We start from the raw sequence: 27213 nt of genomic DNA on the forward strand, positions 1-27213 counted from the left end.
GGTACGCTGGCAACAAGGCATCAATGCGGCAAGTAGCCACCCTCTTCAACATGGCCGATTCAACAGTGCAAGTGGTGATCACAAGAGTCATGGAATTTTTATGTGACATTGCCCCAGAAATAATTTACTTTGCAAGCGACAAAGAAGCTGTGGCTCAAGAATTCGAGAAGGTAAGCTCTTGCATGAATGATGTTACAAGCTTTCTAGGGATTATCTTTTTAAAAGTCTGCCTAACAGTTGTGGGCAGGTAGCCGACGTAGTTGCTTATTAGGTTTGATGTCAAAGTCTTAGCATTTATACAGTACAGAAGAATCGAAGCATGGAAGTAACATGCATATAATGCTATAAGGAAATGTCATGTTATGCTTCTAATGCAACTAATACATTTCAGATTGCTGGCTTCCCCAATGTGCTTGGCTGCATTGATGGCACCTATGTGTGTATGCGATGTCCGGACAACAAGGTTAAGTCTACCTATGTTAACAGACATGACCAGGTGTCACTGACGATGCAAGGAATTTGCGACTCAAGATGCAGATTTCAAGACGTTTTCACGGGAACACCTAGCAAGATACATGATGCCAGGGTCCTCAGGCTGTCTACAGTGCACGAAGAATTACCAGTGGTATGCGAAAATAACAAGTACCACATCTTAGGAGACGCAGCGTATCCAATAAGGGAGTATATGATCACACCTTTCAGGAATTATGGCACCATGACTCGGGCAAAGATGTCATACAACTACCGCCATGCTGCAACACGAGTGAAAATTGAGAATGCATTCGGCATGTTAAAACAACGATTTCGGCAGCTTCGGTTTGTGGAGTTTCATACTGTGGACAAGATTACCCAGCTCATCCTCAGCTGCTGTGTCCTTCATAACATTTGTCTGGATGCCGGCGACTGTGATGTTGGTGACCTGCTGAGTGATGACGATACAGACGAAGGGCATTGCAGGCATAAGCAAGGAGACTTGGCAACGCACCAACCGACACAACCAACTGCTCGTGATAGTGCCCTTCGGAGGCTTGGAGAACTGAAAAGGGAAGCTTTGGTACAGCTCTTTTGAAGCTGCAATGATGTTGAGGACAAATGATTGCTTTTCTCGAACTTTTATTGCTCTTTTAAGAACACATGTTGTGATTTTCAACAGGTACAAACGAAGGAACTTTGTCTAAAGTGCTGCTTGATAATATTCTTGAATAAATAGGATCTTTCAATCATGAACAATTGTTTATTTGGAGTTAAAAATCTCCCTCATCAGTGCCATTTGCTCAGCATGAGCTTTGAGTAGTGCCTGGTGCCTTTCGACTTTTCTCTGCTCTCTTGCTTCACGCCGACCTTCTTTTTCATTGTTAACCTTTCTCATTTCTTCAAAAAAAAATGCCATCTCTTGCATCCTAGATGTGCTTGGGCGCGTCTTTCTGTCTGGGCGGCACCTTTTATTTTCTGTCCCTTGACATGAACCAGAATCTGCTGCATGGTCATCAGACGATATATTAACACTTTCCTGGCTGCAGCCATCAGAACTGTCTACACTTGAAGGCACTGCACTAGCAGTATTTGGTATGGTCTTCTTATACGAAACTTTTCTTACACCTCGCAAAATCTCTGGCTCGATGCTATCATCGATTGCCCTGATTGCTGCAAATTCCTCTTCATATGACACTGCGCAGCGAGAATGGCCGGAGGTTGCATTATTCTTGTCCTCGTTGCGCTTTCGTTTCGCCAGCGTCTTGAATCTGGTTTCACACTGCACTCCTGTGCGAGCGATTCCAAGCACTCTTTGAATGTCTTGTGCGATCTGTTCGTACATAATCTTCTTGCTGCGGAATCTCCGTTGAGGGCCAACTTGTGGTGTGTATCGCGCATAATGGTCGAGAAGCAGCCTAGTTTCACCTGTAGTCCACGTACCTGTCACAGGATATAAAGAGAAAAATTTAGCACATTCATACCACTTGAAGCTTGGAGCTTGCTTGCTCTGGTACAAGTGCAAAATCCACATGTACTAATGCTACTGCTTGATAAATGTTAGACGTGCAAGGCTTTGCAAGAAGGTAAGTGATTTCAAAGCGAAGAGGTGAGATTTCCACCTGGGAGTATATATACATACCATTAGGTGAAGTGATGGTGCTGCTGGACTGCCCATCTTCAGGCACTGTTTGCAGATGTACTTCGTTTTCACTTCCTTGGCTTTCTGTTCAGGAACAAAAATTGGAAAAACATTTTAATTTACTTCCTCACACATGGATGACAGGCAGGCAAGGCAATTTATTTATGCCCGGAGAGTCTGCCACAGAAGCCAACAACAAAAAAAATCTTCACACTATCAGAAGTGCGTTAACTCCAACAGCTGTCAAGAAGAAAATAATCCAAGTCCTCAGCCCCATGCACATAATTTAACTGATGAGCTGACATAACCGTCTCAAAGTGTATTATGACCCCGGTAGTGAATTTCGTGAGGGATCGCCTAACATTTTGGATTTTTACAATTGCTGACGATTTCACTACTGATCGTGGGGTTTCGCATATGCACACCGCTACATGCTTGCCCGCAAAACACAGGTGGGTCATTTGTAAGTGCACCTAACAAATAAATGTTTTGATAAGCAAAGCGACAACGCTCGCAATATCTGGTGCCGCGGCGCAAACACATTTCGAGCGGCCACCGCGACGAGGTTCCAACACAAGTCGGTAATTTTTCGCTACGTCGCGTCACTTGTAGAATTCGCTCAGTCACTTGCATGCTAAACTGCCTCAATATGTGCTTTCGAAAGTGGCCTGGGACGCACACAGAACACCAAGCGACACTATGGCTGAGCGCGGGAAAAAGCCTGCGTCAACAGCACGTGAGTCGAAAGCCATAACACACTGCGCGCGTTCTTCGTATTGCAAACTTACCGTCATAAAGGCAGAAGAGCAGATGCTGCGCAGCGGTCGTCGGGGTGTCCATATTGGGAAGCTGTCGGGACGGTACAGATACTTTTTTTCGCCTACTTTTGCCTGCACCTAGCAGACAGACGGCACTATCCTGGTAGCCGCTTCAGCCTTTCGGAACGTCGCGGGCATGGTTGCGGGGTCGGCTGCCGGGCGGCGCTGTGGTCTGATATTGGCGGAAGTAGCCCTCTGCAGCTATTTCCGTCCCTCTCACTGCTCGGGAGAGCGCTTACGCGTTCGGCTGGTGCGTCTTCCACCCCGCCTCTGATTGGGAGCTGCTCTCGCTCCAGTCGCTCTGAACGAGAGAACCGGAGCGACCAGCCGAAGGTACCATGAGGATGGGAACTCAGTGCTTAGGGGCCCTGAGAAAAGCGGGCCCCGGCGGTACGGACGTGCGCACTTGTGACAACGCTGCAGGCTTGCGTTCACTGATTACAGCGCTATTATAGACCAGAATTTTGAGCCTCTCCCGGGCGCGGCCATTTTGCACCGACTGGCGCGCCGCGGTGCGGGCGTTTCTTTGGGGACTGCGGGGCTGGGGCAGTTCCGCGGGGCGCTAAAGAAACAGTGTCGAGCATACTTCCGCAGCGTGGCTGTGTTGCAGGAAGTATTTAAGTTATCAAAGCGATAACATTGATGCGTTTTAATGACATTTAGTTTGACATTCAGGTTAATTGTGCCGACGCTTAGAACGCGCTGGTGCTTATATCGAATTCCGTCTTGGTGCTCCACCGCAAAGAAACTTTTTGTTTAATATCAAGCATTAGGTGTGCGGCTAGCATGCAGTTCCAATTCCCATGCACTCTTATTCCTTCCTGCCGGCCGGCCATAAAGCCCCCCCCCCCCCCCCCCCCCCACCTTCCACAAACAGCTAGGGCTTTCTTGTCGCCGCGCCAGTTTATCAACAAATTACCGCTGTGAGCTCAACTGAGTCGCAGCGCCAACAGAAAACAAATTTTGTCATGGTTTATGCAACCTGGTGTATAAAAACGTACTTTCGCTTAATTTATCAAAGCTTGAATAGATACGAGCAGCTAATCCAGCTTTCACTAATTCTGAGGTCCGAAGTCGTGTTATTTTATTCAGGAGCTCTCGCCGCGTGTGAGAGCGTTGCGTAGCCGTTTGGCTAAGTGTGGAAAATGTAATGAAATCGCGCATAGTATTTTCCTATGAATAAGGTAGATACCGCACCGCTGCGGTGGCTCAGTGGTTACGGCTCTAGGCTCTGGCCCAAAAGACGCGGGTTCGATCCCGGCCGCGGCGGCCGAATTTCGATGGAGGCGAAATTCTAGAGGCCCGTGTACTGTGCGATGTCAGTGCACGTTAAAGAACCCCAGGTGGTCGAAATTTCCGGAGCCCTTCACCACGGCGTCCTTCATAGCCTGAGTCACTTTGGGACGTAAAACATTAATAAACCAAACCAAACTAGTGTAGGTATACCAACAGCAGAAATATACTATAGATAAACCTTTACCGCCCAGATCCCTCTGACATGCGTGCGGAAAAAGCAGCTGAAATCTGTAGCGGTCGTGCTTACAATCCTGTGCATGAAATGTGTTTAATGGGAACAAGAGCAAGCTCAGCGCAAGGATGCCGAACACGTACTGGTGATCGAAAACACGCGCTCCGTCGGGACAACCTTCAGTCTGCAGCTCGCCTATCCAGTTACTACTCCACTGAGTCAAATCAATAGATCTACATTCTGATGCATAAAATTATCATAGATGATATCGCACGTAAAAGGCGGCAACAAACGACACGACAGCGCAGAAATATGCTTAGAAGTGCGGTTTCCAGTCGGTACACTACCTGGTCGACTACCCTCGGATGTCACGTTAACGAGTAACTGCGCACAAGATAACCGCAGTACTGTCTGGAAAAGGGAAAATGTGAATAGTGACGCACAGCACACACCCTCATACGTTAGCTGATGGAGCACTACGGCAGAAGCGAGCACGTCAACATGCGTTCTACGCGCGGCGCCGGCGCGACCCGCAGTCCCTCGGGCCGCGCGCGCCGACAGATGGCGACTGGTGTCGAGAGTAGGAGCGCGAAAATGCTAAAATGCAAAAACACACAAAAAACAGTATGTTTCAAATATCAGATTACTTTTTTCAGCCCATGTGCAATAATAACCCTACAAACTAGTAATGCCTTTGATTTTTTTTTTTACATAGTTTGCCATGTGCGGACTCACTTGAGCCGAAAACTGAAGTGTCCAATAATAAGTCTCGCAGATTTAACTTCTCTGTGTTTAATGCTGTAGAGTTAAGGTACTGTGTGGAAAAATAGCAGGCTTCATCGTCGTTGGCCGAGAGCGAAAAGCTGTCACGTGGCCTTGTGAGATATTCATAACCTGCCCTCTGCATTGTGAGCAAACTGCCCACCATAGCAAGTGGCAGTTTTTTTTTATCATGCAACTAAACCCTTCGGCACAAGAGATATGTACAGCCCCCGTCAAAAGTATACAGCCCAAGGGGTTTGCTTCTAAGCTGTTTATCGGGGTCCCCAGCACATTTAGCAGTCCAAAGCTTGGGAGGATGGAGGATGTGAAGCCATTCCTCTTTCGAGAGGTTACGGCCGCTGAGGCGTAACAAGACATACAGCAGGCCTCACAAACAAACCCCCTGGGACGTATACTTTTGTCGGGAGGTGTACATGTGCAGGCCGGTGTCTGCTAAAAATACCAACAAGTCCCGGTATTGGGGCCCATGGGTACAAATTCGAGTGTCTGGTGGTCGGCTGGTGTAGTAATCCTAAATGCCTAGGTATCGCTTGCGTGCCATCTGAAGTCCGGGGCAAGTTAGCATGATGTGAGCTAACGTCGCCTCTGTAGCATAACTAGGGCAAAAGGGGCAGTTCAGAAGCAGGGTCTATGATGTCCACGAGACTTTGACCGCAGGCATCAGCGCATCATCCACACGGATTCGCCTCAAAGCTCCCTCCTCATGGCGTCGCCAGGAAGGTTGGATCCTCACGGTGGAATCAAAGCACGCGTGAAACAGTGGAGAAATTCCTTTTTAGGCAGTACAGTGAGTCTCCTGCAGACAATTTCACTAGATGCAGCTGGTATGTCACTTGCAGTGGATGGACACATTGTCCGCTTCCCTAAGATGGTGCGCATTGTGTCGAGCACACACAACCTGGACAGGGCAAGGATATGATTTCACAATGGTGCACACATTGACAACAATGCCCAGGGGACAGGCTACACGCCGTAGAGCCCTTACTGCTTGTGTTGAGTCAGTATATAGGAGAAGACGGTTTGGCAGTAGTTAATGGTTGGTTGCTAGAGGTTCCTTGGGAAGACCAACCTGATTCTCACAAGCCCTGCTGAAGGCAGCACCTGCCATCACAGGGCAGTGGTGCACCACCTATCCGCCGCACCACTGCACCAGGAGTGGTCTACGAGGGCTCCCAGGGTTATATATGAATGTAGAGGATGATTAATTCCGTATACTATATGGGTATTAAAGGGCTACACACACCAAATTTTATTGCGTGTTTTCTTCTTTCAAATGATGCGTTAGGCCTTAGAATACATGGATTAGCGTGGTAATTGCCTACGACCGCTAAATAATTTATAATCGAATTTCTCTCGTGATATTTCAGTTTCATCTACCAAACAATAGCTGTGACGTATAGTTGTTCAGGTCACATTATGCACTAGAAAAGCTATATAATATCATCATTGAAACGTAGTTCTAATTCATTACAACTCTAGCCAGCCTCTTTCAAGACCCTTAATGACATAAAACGACTTATCAGCAAAATTGTATACAGCAGATTTTTCATTCCTCACATAACCTAAACATAAACTACACATCACAGCCATCGTTCGAAAGTCGAAACCGAAACAGCACCCAGAAGAAATTCAATCATAAATTAGCGGTCGCCGACGAATACCAAGGGATGCGCCATGTATATCAGTGTCTAAAGCATCGTTTGAAAGAAGAAAACACGCAAGCTAAAATTTGGTCTCTACAGTCCTTTCAATGGACTCAGAAAGGGGCTCGCAATAAAGATGCGGCATGTTTGGCATATTAAAGAATGCTGCTTAATAAATATGCTCCAGCAAGAATGTTTAATGCGTTTTATGGAAGATGAGACACATGCAGTCAAAATTTGAACTTCCCCATCTTCGCACCTTTCCATCTCCTCTCAATTTTCGTGTGCCTCTCCTCAAATGTTGGCGCTCCTCTGCCGGCGCCACCCACTCAGCCCCTCCCCTACCTGGCTGCTGACGCGCGTGTAGTGGCAGCGGCCGCAGTAGCTGCGTGACATCTAAAAGAATTTGGCGCGGTGAACCAATGATAACCCCCGGCTGCTGATGTCACTTGCACGGCGTGATGCTATATGCCAGGTTTCGCGCAAAATCTTGGCACTGCGCGTTGCCACCATGTGCTTCCCATGCACTTTGCTGTTTCTCTTCAAGTGTTTGCGACGAAGCGTCTAAATTTGGACTTCCTTACACGTAACTACAATTAAAGCTCGTGTGGCCGATGACGCCTGGCAGCGAGACAAAAGCTCGAGATCATGCATTTGCTGTTTCTCCTGAAGTGTTTGCGACAAAGCTGCCGCTACAGGCTACAGGCCTCTAGCTACAGGCTACAGGCCTCTAGCTACAGGCTACAAGCCTCTAGCTACAGGCTACAGGCCTCTAGCTATACGGGCCTTCCTTTACAGCTGTAAAGCCATCTAGCAGTTTGCAAAAAGAGTTAAGGAAGAACTAGAACAACTGTGACATAGCAAGTCACAGCTAATATTCAACGAGACCAAGCGTGACAACTAATCAACTTTTCTCGCCTTTTAGTAATGTTCAAGAGCGCAGCAGCCGTAAAAATTACATACCACGAAACAATGAAATTACTCTACATCATCATCTCGACCAAAGCGTATCCAGTATTACGAGTGCACAGCAAACTCGTGTTTTTGATCCTTACAAACTCCTGCCCAATCTGCATCATGGAGATCTTGGGATTGTTCAACCTCGCATCATGGATTTATTTGATTTCATAGGCCCATACTCTACTGGACAGACCTGGTCTCAGATCACGATCTGAATGTAAGCCCGAACTCACTCACAGCTTGGATCATGATCGGAACCAGAGTCTGGGCTCACTCATGACTCGGATCATGATCTGAAATGAGCCTGAGTGAACCAGAGTCTGCCAAACCATGCTGTACCCTCAACCTCTCCACATTCACCATGACCTCTGGTTGCTGGAATAGTATTTTGGTGCAGCCTTGGTGCAATTTCATTGAAAACCACCGATTTGTAGCATGTAGCAGAGTTAATCCAATGGCGCAGGTTGGCACAATTGGTGCAGCCTTCCCACCACTGTAAATGCAAAAAGAAGAAGCATCTGATTTGCTCGAAATTTTTTATTATATCTGCAATTTCTGAATTTGAAAGCATAAAATACCACCCTTAGTTTAACCCTAAATTCGGGAAAAAACAAAAAGTAATAAAAGCCGAAACTGATGTCTTTATGCTAAGACATGCTTCAGACGAACAATTTGTCGAACTTATTCGCCGGATCGATTGGAACTCTGAGTTGGAGGAGGAATGCCCAAGTAAAGCGTTCGAACAATTCTCAAATAAAATTGCCACATGCATTGAAGAATGCACCACATATACTACTGCTGTGCGGTGGTTTCGAACACCGAGAAATCCTTGGATTACTAACTCATTGATCCGTTCTATCAATAAAAAAAATAATTTGCGCAAAAAGCTTAAAACCCAGCCTTTTAACAATGCTTTGAGATCTCGGTTTAAAAAATATTCCAATACACTTTCGGCGGTACTGAAACTTGCTAAGCGTAATTATTATCAAGATCGCATTCTAAAAAATGGCAACGACACTCGACGCAATTGGCAACTTATTAAGCAATTTCTTAACAGTGATAGTCGTGAAACGTGTCTCACAAAGATAAGATGTGAAAATGCAACATATAGTAACCCTAGTGACATTGCCAGTGCCTTTAGCCAGCACTTTAACTTTTCCCAGGCTTTGCAGGACGTAAGCACTTTACCTTCCTTGCCACGTTGCTCCCGCTCTTTTTACTTACATCCTACGTCAACTGAAGAAGTCCATCAAGTCATTAAATCTCTCAAAACAACCGGTGCAGGATTAGATTCGATTCATCCTTCTAAAGTTAAGCTCATTTCAGAAGACATATCCCCAGTTCTCACCATAATAATTAACAAAATGTTCAAGGCAGGTGTGTTTCCAGATTGTCTGAAGATTATTCCAATTTTTAAGGCAGGTGATCGCAACCACATCAATAATTACCGTCCCATTTGCATTCTCCCTTTTTTCAGCAAAGTAATTGAGAAGCTTTTTTGCACGCGTATAATGAACTACCTTACTACATTTAAACTTTTATCTCCTCAACAGTTTGGCTTCAGACAGGGTTATTCTACCGAACTAGCACTGATAAATTTCATTGAAAATGCCAAACAAGCCATTGATAATGGCTTAATTGTAGGAGCAATCTTCATCGATCTAACAAAAGCTTTTGACTCAATTAACCACCGCATACTTGTTCATAAGCTAGAATCTTTTGGTATTTCCGGTCCACCTCTTCAGTTCATATGCAGTTATTTAAGTAATCGATCACAAGTTATTGCTATAAACGACACTTTTTCTACCTCTCAGACTATAAACCAAGGTGTTCCGCAGGGATCAATACTGGGACCGTTACTGTTCTTACTATTCATTAATGATCTACCTATAGCACTAAACCACACAAAATGCGTATTATATGCGGACGATACAACCATTTACGCTTCAGACAAATCCACCACCACACTTCAGCATAAACTTAACATAGACCTAAATAATATCAGCCAGTGGTGCAAAAATAACATGCTGCAAATGAACCCCAAAAAAACAACTTTCATGCTATTTCACTCTCCTCTCAGAATCATAAATATTCCACCATCACTAACACTTGATAACCATGCACTGCATATTTCCGAATCTTTCAGATTCCTTGGGGTCACTTTAGATAAGCACTTGAAGTTTCATCTCCATGTCCAATCACTCATGCATAAGGTTTCCTTCGGCATTCATATCATAATCAAAACACGTGCATACTTTCAACCGCACATCTTACGTTCATTATATTATGCATATATCCACAGTCACCTTAGCTACTGTTTGTCCTGCTGGGGAAATACATATTTCACTCACATTGAAAGACTTCAGCGCCTTCAGAATCAGGCCATCAGGCTCATGTCATTCAGTTCATTCCTAACACACTCTTTACCACTTTATCATAGCTTGCGCATACTTCCACTTCAACAGTTATTGACTGTGAAATTATCCATCATTATCTACAAGGTAATTAATCATCATGCTCATATTGATGGCTTTCCTGATCAGCTTATAAATACTAATTCTACTAGGTTTCAACAGCATAATAATCTTCTTCTACCTAAAGTGAGGACTAATTATGGAAAATTTACCACAATATTTGCCGGCACATCCTGTTGGAATACTTTGCCATGTGAAATTAAAGCGTCGTTTACTGTTCACTCATTTCATCACCGCATTAAAGAGTACTTAATTAATTTCCTGTGTAGTTCACATGCCTAAACAGTAGTAATCCTTGTTTAAAGTCTCATTTTCTTTGCATTATGTTACAAAGTTGTTGCTGTATATACTTTTTTTCCGTTTTTCACACATAACATTGTAAATTTTTTTTTGTAGATTGTTTATTTATGCTAATTGATACACTGCCTTCCATTCTTTGCAATTTTACCCCACTTGATTTGTTCTAGGAGGTCCCCCCGACAGTCGTGTACTATGGGACCTCCTCCTGTACTGGTTTTATTGTATTTGTATTACTATGTGCGTATTAAATAAACTTGAAACTTAAAAAAAAAGAAAAAAAAAGAAAAGATTTTGAGCTATAGCTGTTTTGTTTTCTGGACTTGGTATTATAGGGTTTTTAACCTCTCGAAGCAACTCAAGCTATGAGGGATGCCATAGTGGAGGGCTCTGGAATAATTTAGACTCCCTGGGGTTCTTTAATGTGTGCCGACATCGCATGGCACACGGGCATTTTTTGTATTTAGCCTCTTTGAAATATGGCTCCATGGCCAGGACTGAACCCACGACCTTTGTTTGTTTTTTGGGAACATACTCTTCCCTTAAAAGCCCCTGTACCAGAATTCATTCTCTGTGCTAACGCAGCAATATTTAATTACCTACTCAGTGTAATGAACTGACACTTAACCTGTCACAAAAATGCATTGAAAGGATGCTCATACCTCTATTTTGTTCACACATCTCGACTAGAGCAACAGCTACAAAAGGATGGCATTCCTGTAGCAGTGCGCCTTCTGCGGTGTTCTGTTCAGTGGAACATTGGGGGGCTTTGACAATACTTCGCACAAAAGAAAACCAGTTTAAAAGCACTGCAGTCAGAAGATATACTGAACTGCCATGGTACAAGCTGCTTGCTAAGCTAATTAGTCCCTTGTGCAAAAGAAAAACAAAAAATTGGAGGCTTCTCAAGGTTAAGCCCAGTGGATGCGAAGCATGTCCTTAGCGTTTGGAGGCATCTTGACCGCATACACGCCCGGCGCAAAGACGCTGGCGCGGTTGCGGGCACAGAGACCGACGCGACGGCGGGCGCGCGCCGCCTCATCCCTGGCGTGACTTCACATATCACGTGATGCAGCGATGGTGGCGCCGCCGCCGTGTCGCGCGCGACGGCGCGAACCGAACGAAGCGTGGAGGCCTCCGCTGGGCGATGTCCGCCGGCGCGATATGAGGCCCCATCTGCAGCCGGTGTGACGTCATCACGTGACGTCACATCATGTGATCTCACTTCAAGGTCAATGGTGGCCACCGCCGGTGCGATATGAGGCCCCATCTGCAGCCGGTGTGACATCATCACGTGACGTCATGTCACGTGACCTACTTGAAGGTCACTTGAAGGTCAATGGTGGCCACCGCCGGGCGTCGCGCGAAGGCCCGAAACCTACGTTAATATGCTTCACATAATATACATCTCTGTCATGCACACAGATGATCTATCCATCGATGTATCCAAACTGGTTAGCTGTTTGCTGTGCAGCGCACGAACTGCTGGGACAAATATTTACTGCTCCTCAATGCTGATCTAATTTTGTTTACTGACTGCTCTCTCTACAGTGGAACCCCTATTACGCGTTGTACCCTGTTCATGCGACAACCCGCATGTTATGACAAATTGGCATGGGCCCGGAGAATCTCTCACAGGAATTAAAAGCCTGGCTTATACGATGGAAAAGTATGCAAGCCCTGCTTCGTACAACGGCCGTCGGGAACTGTCCAGAATGAGAGGCACTGGCGAAGCACTTTATTGGCAAACGTGACGTCAACCCCTACATCTACCAGGGCGAATGCGTCCGAATGGCAAAGTCCAAAAGAAACAACTGCGTCTACCGGGCCGTGGCAAAGTCCGCCAAGCCGACTCAGAGAAAATGGGTGATTTCGCAGCGCTTAAAAGTTTCTTTCAGATCAGAATCAAGACAGAAATGTGCACACAATGATGCGACTGAGCACATGACAGCCTCTAATGACGGTTCTGCCGATGACTCGGACTCAGAGTTTGCGTGTGTGACTCATGGCCGTCGGTGAGAGGTGTCTTGCCTAGCCTGTTTTCCCACGCGCTTCACTGAAGAAGGCGTTAGAAAAATCAGTTGTACAATGATACCAGCGTTACTGTACAAGAGGTAACAAGATTAGAGATTTTTATGACCACCAGTGGCTAGTTTGAAAGCACTTTCTGCTAATACTTCAGAGCGAAGCATGTTAGGCCTAGTGACACTGAGCATGCCAGGAGTGAGCAATCATCCAGCAGGCCGCCAGCGCATTCACGTCGCAGGCGATAATCGTGTTTTATTTTTGTCTTTTTGATGCGAGTTCATAACAGAGGTACTGCTGTCAGCTGCCGCAGAGTGACAGCAGTTCTAGGAGTCTGAACACGAAGACATGCCGCTGGCATGGTTGTACTGCATGCCGCAAAACATCTTTGAAGATTCGGAACAGCCATATTTCTAGCGCGCCGTCCCAGTCATCGTTTATGAGGTGCATGTGACTTGTACTTGACACGCAGAGAGGGGAGCGCACGCGCGCCTTATTTAAAGCCGCCTCTTCGGCGTTGAAAAGTCTGGCTGTGCATGGTCTCAGGACTAATTCTCGTAGAACGAAAACGGACAGTTTTATAACATGCGGGAAAAAGAATTTACCGTATTTACTTGCATAATAGGCGCACTTTTTTTCCAGCAAATCCAGCTCAAAGTTCGGGGTGCGCCTATTACGCGGGGTAAAATTTCCGGAAATTTTTCGACTCACAAAATTGAACATACCGCATAAACGCACTCGTGTACGGGCCGCTCCCCGTTTTCCCGAAGAAAATATTAAAAAAAAAAAGATCCGTGTAAGGGCCGCATGAAACTTTCCACGACCCACGCGGGAATAGCCTTCGAAATGCACGCGCCGAGGCCTCCGCGATCAGCTCCGGCTGCGCGCAACGGGCGCTTGATCGCGGAGGCCACACGCGCACAGGAGCTTCCAGACACCGCCCACAGAGCGCGCCCGAGGCCAAGCTCATCATCATCATCAACGTTTTCCTTCGCCATCAGCATCACCAGCTCCAGCTTTTTCTTGCCGTCAAGTGCCGGGATCTGCGGTAGCGCGTAGTTCATCGTGGTTTGTGGCTTTGCCGCCGAGCGTTGCTCTTTTAGCTCGATGGGCTACACGGCTGGGAGTTCGCTCTCGAACACGGCAAACGTGCGGCAGGTCGGAAATTCGACGTGGCCGAGAAGTGCGGCAGTTGCGACTGCGGCGTGCCTAAATTTTCGTACGTGACTCCAAGCGCCGAGGTTTACGCGGGCCTAAGTCGGGAACGTTTCCGGCTGGAGATAAAGCTTTCCAAACAGACGTTTAAGGTGAGCATCCCTGAAAACTGTGTGCGGCTGTTCTACGCGATTTCGTTGTGCATGCTGTGGGTCCGCAGCAGTTGCGACGGCAGCAGCACTAGTGAGGACTAGTAGTCAGTTCAGCAAAAACTTTATTAAAATAAAGATTGGGGGGCGGGGGGCGGTGAGGCGTCGGCTTGCAATCGTGTAAATACAGTATTCATCACCGTGCCAAGTTCGGGGTGCGCCTATTATACGCGGAAATAAAAAAATCTGATTTTTCGTGACCAAACTAGGGGTGCGCCTATTATGCGAGTGCGTCTATTATGCGAGTAAATACGGTAAGTGGTTTTCGAAACCTGGAGTAGCAGACGTGTTTATTACGCGCATGTGTCAGTCAGATTTTCGATTACACGACTGTTTCACGCGGTCCCCTGAAAGTTATATAACCGAGGTTCTACTGTATTTCCATAACTTTTCACTTACTTCTAGATGCACACTGCCTAAATACCGTATTTACTCGCATAATAGGCGCACTTTTTTTCCAGAAAATCCGGCTCAAAGTTCGGGGTGCGCCTATTATGCGGGGTAAAATTTCCGGAAATTTTTCGACTCGCAAAATTGAACATACCGCATAAACGCACTCGTGTACGGGCCGCACCCCGTTTTCCCGAAGAAAATATCTAAAAAAAACGTGTAAGGGCCGCACCGAAACTTTCCACGACCCACGCGGGAATTGCCTTTGAAATGCACGCGTGGAGGCCTCCGCGATCAGCTCCGGAGCTTCCAGACGCCGCCCACGAAGGGCGCCCAAGGCCAAGCTTATCATCGTCATCAATGTTTTCTTCCGCCGCCAGCGTTCACTATCCATATCGCCATCAGCATCACCAGCTGGTTTTTTTTTTTTTTTTTGCTATCAAGTGCCGGGATCAGCGGTAGCTCGTAGTTCATCGTGGTTTATGGCTTTGCCGCTGAGCGTTGCTGTTTTAGCTCGACGGGCAAGCACCTTAATAGCTACACGGCTGGGAGTTTGCTCTCGAACACGGCAAGCGTGCGGCAGGTCGGAAACTCGACGTGGCCGAGAAGTGCGGCAGTTGCGTCTGTGGCGTGCCTAAATTTTCGTACGCGACTCCAGGCGCCGAGGTTTTCGTGGGCCTAAGTCGGGAATGTTTCCGGCTGGAGATGAAACTTTCCAAACAGACGTTTAAAGTGAGCATCCCTGAAAACTGTGTGCGGCTGTTCTACACGATGTCGTTGTACGTGCTGTGGGTCCGCAGCAGCACTAGTGTGGACCAGTAGTCAGTTCAGCAAAAACTTTGTTAAAATAAAGATTGGGGGTGGGGGCGGCGAGGCGTCGGCTTGCAATCGTGTAAATACAGTATTGATCACAGCGGCAAGTTCGGGGTGCGCCTATTATGCGCGGAAATAAAAAAATCTGATTTTTCGCGACCAAACTAGGGGTGCGCCTATTATGCGAGTGCGCCTATTATGCGAGTAAATACGGTAGTGCTCCAGTTGCATTCAAACTGTTGCACCTGAACACAAAAAAATGCTTTGTATGCAAAAAAACTACACCAACAAATAAACACTAGTGCAACTGTACAAGATATACATGTAACTATGTTTTTCAGTTTCAATGTTGACAAACCAGTAGTACTCTTATCAACATTATTATTTGTTTTGCAAGAGGGTTTTACACAGCGTTTGCAGAACTCTTTCCTCCAACAACCAAGACAATTTGTACATTTGCTACAGCATACTAACACAAATACTTAAGGAATATAAAAGCCTACGGCAAAATATATACACAGTGTGAGAACCTACATACAAGAACACATACCACGTCACAACTATGTACACAAACTCTGCTCCTTGGCAGCAGGAGTCAATGTCACCGAAACAATGTCAGCCGGTGCACTGCATTCAAGTCTCTCACGAGGCCTTTGAGGGACAACTTCAGGCGCAGCATGTCCTCTTCTTCTGTTAAGCTTGAATCTGTGCCGTTGATGGAGCTTTCATGCTCAAGCACTGTGTTGAAAGGAATGCAAAAAAATGGGCCAAACTGCATCACAATGAATGCACTAAGTACCAAACTAAGCAAACAACAGTATCATCATATCATCATGCAGGCTTGCATATCAGTAAGAATGCACTTCTGTGGCACTTTCTCGGGTCTAGTCCCATGTAGTATGCATTGCATTCGTGAAGAAAATAACAATATATTGCATCCAACTGATTGCAAGCATACAAACCATGGCTTGTGTACAAAGGGGGGAAGGGGGGGGAGGGAACCAAGTACTTCAGACTCCCTGGCGACAAACCATATAAAGCAATGCAATTATTCCCCCCCCTCCCCCCCCCCCCCTTTGATGGAAGGACATGGCAAGCTTTCGCACTGACGTTCTATGCAACTGCGACACATGTGTTTCCATCATTGACAGTGGCAACAATGCTCTCCTCAATACCGAATGCCAAGTGCAATAATGCAGCCACAGGACATGGGTATCATTCATGCGCTCAAGATGTCTTATATTTGCCACATCACCAAGCGCATGCCGATAGCAGTTGACAAACCAGGTGGCGACGTTACGGTTCGGATATCTTTGTTCGCCATTGTGGATGCGATTAAGGCCACGTGGATGGGACTGACGGCGGACTGCGTCGGGAATTCGTTCCATAAGACATGGTTTATGGGACAATAAAAGCTCAAGGATGTCGCTGAACATCCGTGTGATTAGACATGTGGATTTGTAGCAACGTGTTGTTGATGCATAGATGGCCGGACATGATTTCGCCTGGCATCGCAAAACCACACACTGGTGAAGCCACTGTACGAGAAGTACGAGCACTCCTCGACTTCCAAGAATCTGATGACGACGACAAGGAGGCCGACCTGCCACTAGCTTGCTTGAATGCTTTAACCACAATTAGTTATCTTATTTCATGTTCTTGAAGCAGATTGTAAGCATCTAAGCCTCGGCAAGGAACATGCGCATGACCACTCTGGAAAGATCGAACAGTGTCATGAAATGGTCTAATATCGAAGTCGATATGCATAACGAACTTTTCCAAGAAATTTAATGCCAGTACGGTCGGGCTTTTTACGAAGTCCACTAACTACAAACCTCGAATACTACGAACGCAATCTGCGCAGCTTTCAGGTTCGTCATACGTGGGTTCGACTGGGGTTTGATTTCACGTCAACAATGTTTCCATTTCAATGAAATTTTTCGCGGGCCCTGTGAATTTCGTTGTAGCGGGATTCGACTGCAGTACGCCATTATGGCAAGCCTTCCTATAAACTACCTTCTAGGCTAAGCTCAACGGGCTACTATAGTCACTGTACACACTTCAAGCTACCAGTTAATTATTGAAGACATGTACTGCTCTCTACGTGTTGTCCTGGAATGGCTGGCTATAAATTGGCAGGTAGCTCTTAAAAACACCTCCTTGTGCACTTCTGGTTTAAACGCCAGTATGAACACTGATAGTGCAATAAAGAGAACACAATTAAGGAGGATTTTTCCTTTGAAAATACCACCACAAAAAAAAAAACAAATTTGTAATTATAATTTATTTATAATTAATTACATCATAAATTAATGACTAGCTGCACTGCAAAACAGTATATGTGAGAGTACTGTGGAAGCGTAATTGTGACAAGGTTGTGCGGAGCCCATTTGAAAACACCTGACCTGCAGGGTTCTGTATTAGTCCAGTAAGCAGTTGCAGCAGCAAACAAAATCAACACTTTTACGTTTAACTATACTTAACAAGACAGAGACATCAAAATGCTTAAGGTTTTAATTTCATCTTGTGATTAGCATTTTGTTCACACAACAGGAAAGGCATCAACAATTGGTCTCTATTCCTTTGTTCTGGAGGAACAGTGTGAGGCAGTCACAAATTACCGTATTTACCCAATTCCAACGCGCACCTTTTTTCGGGGAAAATACGTCTCAAAATCGCATGCGCGTTGGATTCGAGTGCAAACCGAAACTGCCCCATAGCTGCCCATCGTCATCGCTATTATTAGATGTGGGAGCTCACTAACTGCTGGCAACCATGGGAGCACGTTTGCTCGTCGTTTTCTGCGTCGCAAAAGCCGTTTTCAACCGGTGTGGCGCTTGTCAAAGGTCGCCTGCTCAGTGACTACGGACCACGTTCACGGCGACGGTATCCCGTGCACTGCCTCGGGCGGACGCCTCATCACTGCCTTTGCACGATCGAGATACGTGGCTCGAAGAATATGTTGATGAAACAACGGTTGTCGGAAACCCGTCATTTCGGCGGTAAAGTTCCAAAAAAGATGAGAGTCCTTTCTGTTTTGCGGCCGATTCTCTGACAGAGAGATAACATCGTCTGCAGGCGGGGCACGCCGCGCCGCTGACGAGGTCGTGCATCATGCCGATCTCACAGATAACAGCGCTTCCGAGCTCGTTTTTACGCTTGTTTTGGCCGTCGAACATCTTTATCTTTCGCTCAGATGCACTGACGAAGTCATGGATGCTCCGCAAGAAGCTTGAAGGATCCAAATGGTGCATCGCCGTTGCCGCAGTTACGCCTAGCAGCAGACGAACCTCCCGTCACCGGAGCTCTCCGCTTGCGCTTGGGGCGTCTTCCTTTATACTGATGCTTTGTCAGGAACTTGCGTGAACGAAAATCTCGTTTCTCAGTCACATCCACAATGGAGAAAGGAGAAAAACCCGGGCAGAAGCGTTGGTTCACGTCTCGGTGGCGGCAGAACGAAGGAAGAGCGTCTGCGTCCGACCGTGCGGTGGAATGCTCGTAGCCAATGGAAGGGCTCCGATTGTACCACGTGATTTGAAGGGCCAGTCGCGACTCTCGACTCGGGCGGGAAACGATCTTTTTCGTATTTTTATCAAGAATGCGCCGCTGCCGAAGCGGCTTCTGGTAGAAGAGGGGGAGGCCTACTTCCCCGCGAAAATTCAAGAGCGGGCGACGCCGTGGAGCTATATGCCGCGTTCCCGAAATTCGGTCAAATTCGCACTTTCGCGAGACACCGCGAGTGCTTTAATTGCATTTTTTTACTAACTTCCCATTGATTATCGGCTTTGATTTTTTTTTTATATACATAAGAGAAGAGGCTTGGGGGAATACAAAACGCAAGAAAATACAAAATCGACTTTATCGAAAAAAATCGCGGTTTTTCACCCGCATCTCTCCTTAAAATATAAAAACGGTTGCAAATTATTTTCATTCCTGGAAGTCACATGCACGTTAGAAGCGGGGCTTGTAGTTTTTTTTTTCATTACCTATATCGGGCGCGCGTTAGAATCGGGGCTTGAAAAATTTTTTTTTTTGGTGCCGTAAATTAGGTGCGCGTTGGAATTGGGTAAATACGGTACCTAGTCGGTGATAACTCTAACTGCACTAACTTTAAACTAGCCTGCATTTTTTCAGGTCTTGTTTGCGCATCCAAGAACGCAGTGCCCCATGGGGAGAGGAAGCTGCTGCTGCCCTCACCTCTGAGCTGTTCCTCCATGGCGTTCATTCTTTCTTCCAGCTGGTCCTGCAGGTCAAGGGCATGGTGCAACAGGTTCACCTTGCACGCTTCCACATCCAGGCTGCTCTCTCCTGCCTCTGTGCCGTTGGCATGCCTGACTGCCGCCGTGCTCTTCGAAGAGGAGACCGCGGATGTCTCGACCGGGGCTGCACTGCTGCCACCCTTGCCGTCTTCTTCGGTTCCGACAAGAGTGATCTCCTCTTCGCCACCGATGACATCCAGCTCCTCGCCCTTGTTGACAACTTCTTCGATGCAACCCACTTCAAAGGCCTCCATGGCCATATCCTGCGAAGAAAAATGCAACAGACTAGCAGTTCTGTTTGGCTGACAAGCAGTTCTGGGTCCAGAAAATATACACAAATTATAACTCTGAGCCACACTGCAACAAAACATCAGGCTTCCTGACTACATTAACGAATCTATTTGTACCACAGTGGACTTCAAGCACACGAAAGATAAAGCAAAAAAATCTCAAGCACAAGGCTTCATCAAATTTGAATGAAGCCACTGTTGCAAGCACAATGGAATGTGATGAGTGGTTTAAAGTCTAAGAGCTTGAGGTTTTACTCAATGCAGTTATTGCATTGCAATAGTGTTTTCCACCCTGAACAGCCACAAATGCTATGTACTTGCGATCGCCACAGCAGCAAAATATAAGACAAGATAATAGCTCTGCAAACTGTCCCAACAAGCAAACAGATGGTACAGCAACGTTGGCTTGGTGTTTTCATTTGCGTAACTAACTCAGTGGACCAATCTGCAAGCAAAATGGGAAGGTGGGGTAACAGCCTTACATGTTATAGGGCAGACAGCAGAGGCAATGAAAGCAACAACAAAAGACAGGGTGCCGGGCAATAAAGGAAATGTGCAACAGTCACCTAAACGCTAAACAACTGCCATGGCTCTGCACAGTTAGAATTTAAGAACTAGCTTCATCATTGTTCTGTGTGCTTTACATCATACTGAGCATGATCGTATGTAAACAGTAGCTGTCTGCTTTATCCACCACCATGGCAGCACAGAAAAATATGGGACTAGGAATATTTTGCAATTCAAGTAGAACTTTTTTGCTGGGCTAGTTGGTGCATGTTACAGAAAGAGGCACCAACACGAACAAACACAAAAGGGTGACAGAGACGAGCATTTATGTGATGTTGGCAACGAGGGCAGACAGTTGTGCCATAGGAAACACAAAAAAGGCTCACTGTACAAGAAAGGTATTCAAGTAAAAGTTTTTGCAGAGCTATTAGATGCGTGTTACAGAAAGAAGCATCAACACAAACAAACGCAAAAGTGTGACATGGACAAGCAGTTGTCTGTGTCACTCTGTTGCATTTGTTTGTGTTGGTGCTTCTTTCTGCAATATTTTCGAACTTATCCCAGCCTTTGCTAACTTTTGAATTCCTAAGGTACAACAGCATGTAATCTTGGCACACTGCCAGCATTATATTTGTGGTGCAGGCAGCATGCAGTTTTAATTTACAAACAACTGATTCCTGCACGTCCCCCATTCCCGTTCCAACCTTAACAACAACAGCAACAAAAAGTCTGCATATAAGTCAAGCAGCTTCAAAAACACAGGCTTCCAAGCACATTCTTCTCATAAACACCTCGCCACCGCCACATTCACACCTGTGCTACTGCATCCATAGGCAGGCGGACCCAGTCGGGCTCACTTAGGCTCATTTCAAATCATGATCAAGTCGTGAGCGAGTCCAGTCATGACCCGAGTTGTGAGTGAGCCCGGACTCACATTCAAATCATGATCTGAGTCATGAGTGAGTCCGGATTCATGTTCAGATCATTATCCGAGTTGTGAGTCCGGGCTCACATTCATTCAGATGGACGGTCGGACGGACAGCTAAATGCGGGGAATGGCCACTATAAGTGCTAGTGCAATAAAAAATACAGCAAAGAAGTTAGACAGGCAGGCCGCACCACTTTACACTAACATCACGTTACTAAAGTTCTATTGGAATGGCAAGCATGGCATCTGTGGGGATGCACTGATAAGAGCGGGGAAAAGGAAAATGTCTAGAAATTAAAATGTTTGCAGAAATAACTGCAAGCAAAACAAGTGAATTAGAGGCAGTTCGCAGCTGTCTGTTACCTGCACCAGAAGGTCGCCTGCGCTGCTGTCACCGCCGGTGCTGACAATGACGTCTGGCGCTTCTTTGCCCAGCTCTGGGGCTCCGTCCTTTTCGGGTGCAAAGTAGGCATGGTCATAAGTTGACAGGTGCATATTCCCACCTGCCCTTGACAAGTCTCCGCCAGAACTGCTAGGTGGAACATCTTGCTTCCCGAGAGACGCCAATGCTTCGCTGGCAAAATTTCTTTTCACCCATGGATTAGTGAAGTGCCTCAGGTCAGGATGGTTTTTTTCACTGAAAGATAAAGATGCAATGCTTAAGGGGGGACACTGGTCTTAAAGCTATTTTCTTTGTTTTTTGACAGATTTTAATGAGAATGCACAGACTTGCTTAATTTTTTATGCTGATTTCAAATATGCATTTCTTTTTACTTTAGGCCAATTAGATTTCCAGATAATTAACAATTAATGTCCATTGTTTGAGGCCCAAATGACAAAATAATGGCTTCATCAAAAATTGATTGCAAGGCATGGTTAGATAGCCAGAAGAGTGAATTGTGAAATGTTGAGAGCAGTTTTTTGATATGTCAATTATTAATCTTTTTACAGCCTTCTGAACTTCATCATACAAAATGTGTGTACCAAGTAACAGTAAATTAATCAAAACAATTAATTTTTAAGGTTAAAATGAAGAAATCTGCTCCCAACATTTCACACAGCATACATTAGGCTTTCCATTGCAAAAAAAATTTCAGTTCTATGTGACCTGGTTGCCGAGATATCAAGGCCGCAAGACTGCTAGTAGTCGACAATATGCATTTTGAGAAAAGTGCAAAAAACAAGCAAGAGACAGTTTAATAAATATTTGCAGGTGCAGTGAGATTTTTACAACAGGAAATGGCTAGTAGCCTCCAGGGATGTAGTCCTTCTGCTTCCTACTGTCCAGGTGCCGCTTCCTGAGGACTCCTTGAACATTCTCAGCAATGGAATGTTTTCGAGCACATTTTTGCTCTCGGCGCTGGTCCTTCTCGGCCATTCTTTTTGTGCCCCTTGCGTTCGTATTGAGGCCTAGCTCCTTTAATATCGCTGCAGACGTTTTTTCGCTGCCTGCATTAAACCGCATCACTGCCTCTGCCACGGCAGCTTCAACAGTAAACTTTGATGCGTGGCGCTCCTTGGGTGCCAAGGCCCATATTAGGGAATGAAGGCTCTCGTTACTGTTTTGGGTTTTACCCCTATGGCACCGCTCCAACAGCTTCCTTTCCGACAGCCGCTCATAAACAGGGAGCAGAGCTTTAGAAACATGAGGTGGCATATTGTAGCGGTGCTTTGGAGCAGGTTCCCCTCGGGCTGCTGCCGCATTGTGTCGGCACCAAGAGTCCAGTCCCAATGGGCAGAGGCTGTGGTTTGGTACCTCATCAGTAGAGGTAATGTGATGGTAGGTGGCCATCACAGCCTTCTGAGTTGCTTCTACATCTCCATTATGAGATTTCAAAGCCCAGGCATAATAGGAACTTAGTTTTGTGATCAGGTTGCCTGTCAATTTCCCCTTGCCTCCAAGGTTCTCGGTACCTTTGTGCTTAGACAACAAAGTACGCAGGGCTGTTCCCATACGTTTCTGTACGTGGTTGATACAGTCTTCCTTCTGCACTTTGATGTATCCATACACATCAGCCTCTTGCACTGCTAGAAAGGCCCGACTGTCACCATCTGAAAGCATTGTCGTATAGCGAAGCCCATACTTCTCCAAAGACCTTTCAAAAAGTATAACAGCTGCCTCAACCTCCATCTCTCCAGCCTTTTTTTCGGTGTTTTTTTGGCATAGGTGCCCAGCCCTCCAGGACTGGTAAGATGGGTCATCTTCTTTCGGACCTCGCTCGCAGCCGGCACAGAAGTTGCACAACACAACGTAATCAAGCACGAGTCCTGTAAAAAGTTCGATGACGGTGCCCACACCTATGTGGGATGTGTGGCCGCGTGTCATCCAAGTACCGTCGTATGACACTGCGATATTGCCGGCGTTCCCAAAATCGAGTTCATTATAAAGTTCTCGAACTGACCACGCACTCTCTTCAGTCACTTCTTTGGCCGCACGGGCTGCTGCAGGCGTCAACTTTTTCTTCACGTAGCCTTGCCACGTTTTAGTGTGAAGACCGCGATGGGATATGTTGAGTGACGAGAAAATGTCATTCAGAGCTGTCTGCTGGTTCCCAGTGCTCTGCATTGCACGCGCAGCGAGCACATTCACGACGAAAGGATTGGCTTTCTGACTGCCACATACCCGCGGCGAACTCCATGTAGACGATGTGTCCCCGCAGTTTGCGCACTGAAGAAGAAGTTTAACGGCGAGGCCGTATTCCCGCTCACCTTTTGCGAAGCTAACGTCGTCGCCGCCGCACGTTTTACACTTCACTTGTTGCATCGCACTGTTGAGCGATTCGAGGCAAACGATCGTGAAGCTTGCCTCGTCGCGCGGACAGTCCGCCGAGCTGTCGTCGCGGAAACAAGCAGACTTCCTCTTCGTCGCTGGAGTTGAGGCGAGTTCCTGGAGTTTTTTTTTAGTTTTCATATTCCTTTCAAGCAAATCTGACGGCTCGAGCATCACTGTATCGCGGCGGATGCGGGCGCTGCCGCTAGCGGCTTCCCGTGCTTCGGAGCGACTTAGGCCTAGCTGCGCAGCCTCGCCGACTCGATCGCTCGGCGCAGGAGTCTCGTCACTGTCGGCGCGCACAGTTGGAGCATGGCGCCTCTTGAAGTTATCGATGAGCGACTTCTTCCTTTTCTTGGCACCAAATTTTTGCTTTGAATGCACCTTGCGAGCGGAACCAGGCATCGTAGCGCGTTTCGTGTACTGCACGGTCAGGCACAAAGACGCGTCTCCCCGCGGCTCGGGCGCGCCGAGCAGACGCTGCCAGCCAGCTCCGCCAATCAGATGACGACCAGGTGTCACGTGCGCCGCGACAGCCAATAGGATTTCGAGTGCCACCTTTTTTTTTTTGGTATTTTCTCGCCAACCAACGGGCGAAAAGAAGCAGCACTGGCGGGAAATTGAAGGCAAAAGGCGGCTCTTTCAAATGCAACCAAGATGTCTACGGTGCCGCGCATGGAACGGACGCTACGCATCGCGGAAAACTGCCGTTTCGGCGCAGATTTCAGCTCAGATTATGGCGACGCGGATTATATAAATTGGTATTATGACCAAAATACTGGACTTAGAGGTGAGAAATTTAACAGATAGGTAGATAGATAGCTGCTGATTTCGAAAATAACATTTTCAGAAAACCGATTTTTTCGGCATTTTTCGGCCCGAAAGACCCGTGTCCCCCCTTAAAAGAGGGCGAATGTTTACCAGTCATTCACTGGTAATGGCAGAAACTGTAACAAAGATCAGTGGATAGAATAGACAAAAGGCACACACACACACAGCTGTCTTTGGCTATTTTTTTCCAAGAGAGAAAACAAACCTGTCCACACGGAGCTGAAAAAAAAAAAATAGCAAAAAGAAAATACTACTAATAAAAAAGCCAGCCAAGTAACTACAAAGGCAGAGTACAGCTTTATGCAGCAGTTTGGCACGCATTTCTCAACACAGTGTACACAAATAGATGTGACACGATGCACATATTAGTAATATGGCCAATTACTGATAGCAATCATCCTACCTATTTACAGACAGCGAGAGTTAATATGTTTTCTTCAGCGCTGAACCACCTTGCCCTGCTGACATCCAGTGTATATGTCATCCTATCCTACCCTTTATGTTGATTTGTGAACATGACTTTCTAAGCAGCACACAACATTCTCACCAAACAAAATGCTACATCAACTAGCCTCTGTACAACCACTGCTTCTCGTAATTGCATCCAATCACAGAATGCACGTGACATGTGGACAGACCGCGAGGAGGATACGCTTTACGTGCAGCTGTCAAATATTGTTGTACTTGCAGTGTGAACTATTTTAGAACATTGTCCCCACCTTGCCATGTTGATCTTGTGCGTAATGCTGTTCAGCACGGCTCGAACATTGTGCATAGAGCACATCAGGTCATGAGTAGCCTTGATGGGCTCTGGGTTTGGGAGGTTTGCTGGCCTCTCTTTGAGGAAGCCAAAGGAGGCCATTTTGCCCTGCTGGAACCATTCTTGGTCTTGCTTGAACCGGGAACTTTCTCGCATGCCTGCTCAGAATTGCAAAAAAAAAAAAAAGGAAACGGCGCAGAGGAAGGGGGAGAAAAGACAAGTCAGACCGCTTCAACAAATCATAAGGGGACATGTGTTCACAGCCTATGTAAAATTGAACTGCAAATGTAAAGATTTACATCTCAAGCTACAAACAACACAATGCTGTTTGGGACAACTTTCCAAAATCACCACAAAAGTGCTACAGCAAACTGTTCTGCATAGTGGTCATCCAAGTGCTTCTCCGAGCGGAATGGAATTCCTGCCAGTTAACCTTCCATGCGAGATATTTATGTGTTAGCTGTTCAAAGTTCTCGGCTCCCACCAAAATTTTTGTTTCAGATGCATGGCCTCACAACAATAAACATAAAACGTATAAAAACAAATTCGGCTTCAAGGTCAAACGAATTAGCATTAAAGGTGCACTGAAGAGGAATCTGAACTCGTCTTTTTGCCGCGGGAACTCAATCTACACGTTCTGAGCATTCTTAGAAACTGCGATTTATTGCCCTGTGTGGCTGATTTTCCTAATTAAATCGAATTAACGTCCCGCTCCCGTCTTTTCTTTTTAATTCTCCCTCGTACGGTGGGCGGAGTCGACCAACGCGTGGAGTGCCTTGCAGCCAGCTCCGTGGAGGCTTTGCTTTAGCTTTATTTTGTTTTTTAGGTTTCCGTGAATAAATAGTTTCATTCGCAGATAATATAACCGCAAAATAAGCCCACAGAAATAAAAATACGCGCGGACAATTTGCTTCTACGGACTACTACGTATTACTCCGCCGATGGCAGAGCGGCAAGCTGCCGCGGGACTGGCTGAAAGGCACTCCACGTGTTGGTAGACTCCGCCCACCGTACGAGGGAGAATTAAAGAAAAAAGGCGGGAGTCGGACGTTAATTCGATTTAATTAGGAAAATCAGCCACACAGGGCAATAAATTTCTAAGAATGCTCGGAACGTGCAGATTGAGTTCCCGCGGCAAAAAGACTAGTTCAGATTCCTCTTCAGTGCACCTTTAATACCTTGGTTACTTTAATATAATGTTATATAACAAGCAAGGTCATAATCAGTGAGCAAGAAAAAAAAAACGCATCCCTTGCATTTAAGAATATCTGAGAAACAATCAAAGGTTATGTGAGCCCATACAATGGTCATAAATGTTGTATGCAAGCCACTCGAACTCAGGAGTACCTTAAAAACAAAACAATGACTGCGAGAAATAATAGTTTATGCAAGGAAAAAAAAGCAGAAAAACTGAAGCAATAAAAAAATTTTAAGGGAAAAAAATTCAGATGCAGCTCGATCTTTAAGGTGCCAGCTTCCAGACAAACATGCTTTCAGATTAACTGCAGGCAGAAGCATTAAGAGAAAAGCAAAACAGTGGCAGCCATACGATAAAAGCGCCAGTTCACAAATGAAAAAAAAAAACAGGCGCGCAGTGAAAGCATCAAAGAAATTAAACACCTTTGTCATGATCTTGGTTGCACTCCGCCACGGCCTGCAAGTCCACATTATCTAAAAACGAGAATCAACAAAGGTTTCACGTAATTTAGAAAGGACTGCA

The 27213-nt window shown here is 46.1% G+C and overlaps 3 protein-coding genes across 7 annotated transcripts in view; all 3 read right to left on the reverse strand.

Annotated features, from left to right (window-relative positions):
• LOC149342480 (uncharacterized) lies at nucleotides 1–3135 on the reverse strand. The gene is made up of 3 exons (XM_089544874.1): nucleotides 2902–3135; nucleotides 2114–2197; nucleotides 1–1914 (listed from the first exon to the last, which is right to left on the reverse strand). The coding sequence occupies exons 1-3, from the start codon at nucleotides 2951–2953 to the stop codon at nucleotides 1235–1237; spliced, it is 816 nt and encodes a 271-aa protein (XP_089401000.1). The 5' UTR covers nucleotides 2954–3135; the 3' UTR covers nucleotides 1–1234.
• Nucleotides 3136–12277: 9142 nt separating this feature from the next.
• The window catches only part of LOC149342481 (PHD finger protein 20-like), a 35004-nt gene continuing 20068 nt past the window's right edge, over nucleotides 12278–27213 (reverse strand). For 4 of the 5 annotated variants that reach the window (XM_089544879.1, XM_089544878.1, XM_089544876.1 and 1 more), the window contains 5 exons: nucleotides 27114–27164; nucleotides 25453–25651; nucleotides 21496–21769; nucleotides 19346–19670; nucleotides 12278–15886 (listed from right to left, as the gene is read on the reverse strand). In XM_089544879.1, the coding sequence (XP_089401005.1) occupies nucleotides 15750–15886; nucleotides 19346–19670; nucleotides 21496–21769; nucleotides 25453–25651; nucleotides 27114–27164 (986 nt within the window). In that variant the 3' untranslated portion in view covers nucleotides 12278–15749. The remainder of the gene's footprint in view (nucleotides 15887–19345; nucleotides 19671–21495; nucleotides 21770–25452; nucleotides 25652–27113; nucleotides 27165–27213) is intronic. The other variant, XM_089544877.1, reaches the window with a different exon arrangement.
• LOC149342482 (uncharacterized) lies at nucleotides 22316–25381 on the reverse strand. Its single transcript, XM_089544880.1, has one exon. It carries the CDS (start codon nucleotides 24305–24307, stop codon nucleotides 22376–22378), a length of 1932 nt encoding a protein of 643 aa, XP_089401006.1. The 5' UTR covers nucleotides 24308–25381; the 3' UTR covers nucleotides 22316–22375.

Source organism: Amblyomma mixtum, chromosome 5 (assembly GCF_055824585.1).
Source record: "Amblyomma mixtum isolate Tamu chromosome 5, ASM5582458v1, whole genome shotgun sequence".
NCBI lineage: Eukaryota > Metazoa > Arthropoda > Arachnida > Ixodida > Ixodidae > Amblyomma > Amblyomma mixtum.

Bases quoted from the DNA above. Each gene is read 5' to 3' on its own strand.
- LOC149342480 (XM_089544874.1), bottom strand. From the start codon at position 2,953: ATGGACACCCCGACGACCGCTGCGCAGCATCTGCTCTTCTGCCTTTAT. The intron at 2,198-2,901 runs GTAAGTTTGCAA...GTTCCTGAACAG, and splicing joins GCTCTTCTGCCTTTATGACG to AAAGCCAAGGAAGTGAAAAC. The intron at 1,915-2,113 runs GTATGTATATAT...ATCCTGTGACAG, and splicing joins CACCATCACTTCACCTAATG to GTACGTGGACTACAGGTGAA.
- LOC149342482 (XM_089544880.1), bottom strand. From the start codon at position 24,307: ATGCCTGGTTCCGCTCGCAAGGTGCATTCAAAGCAAAAATTTGGTGCC.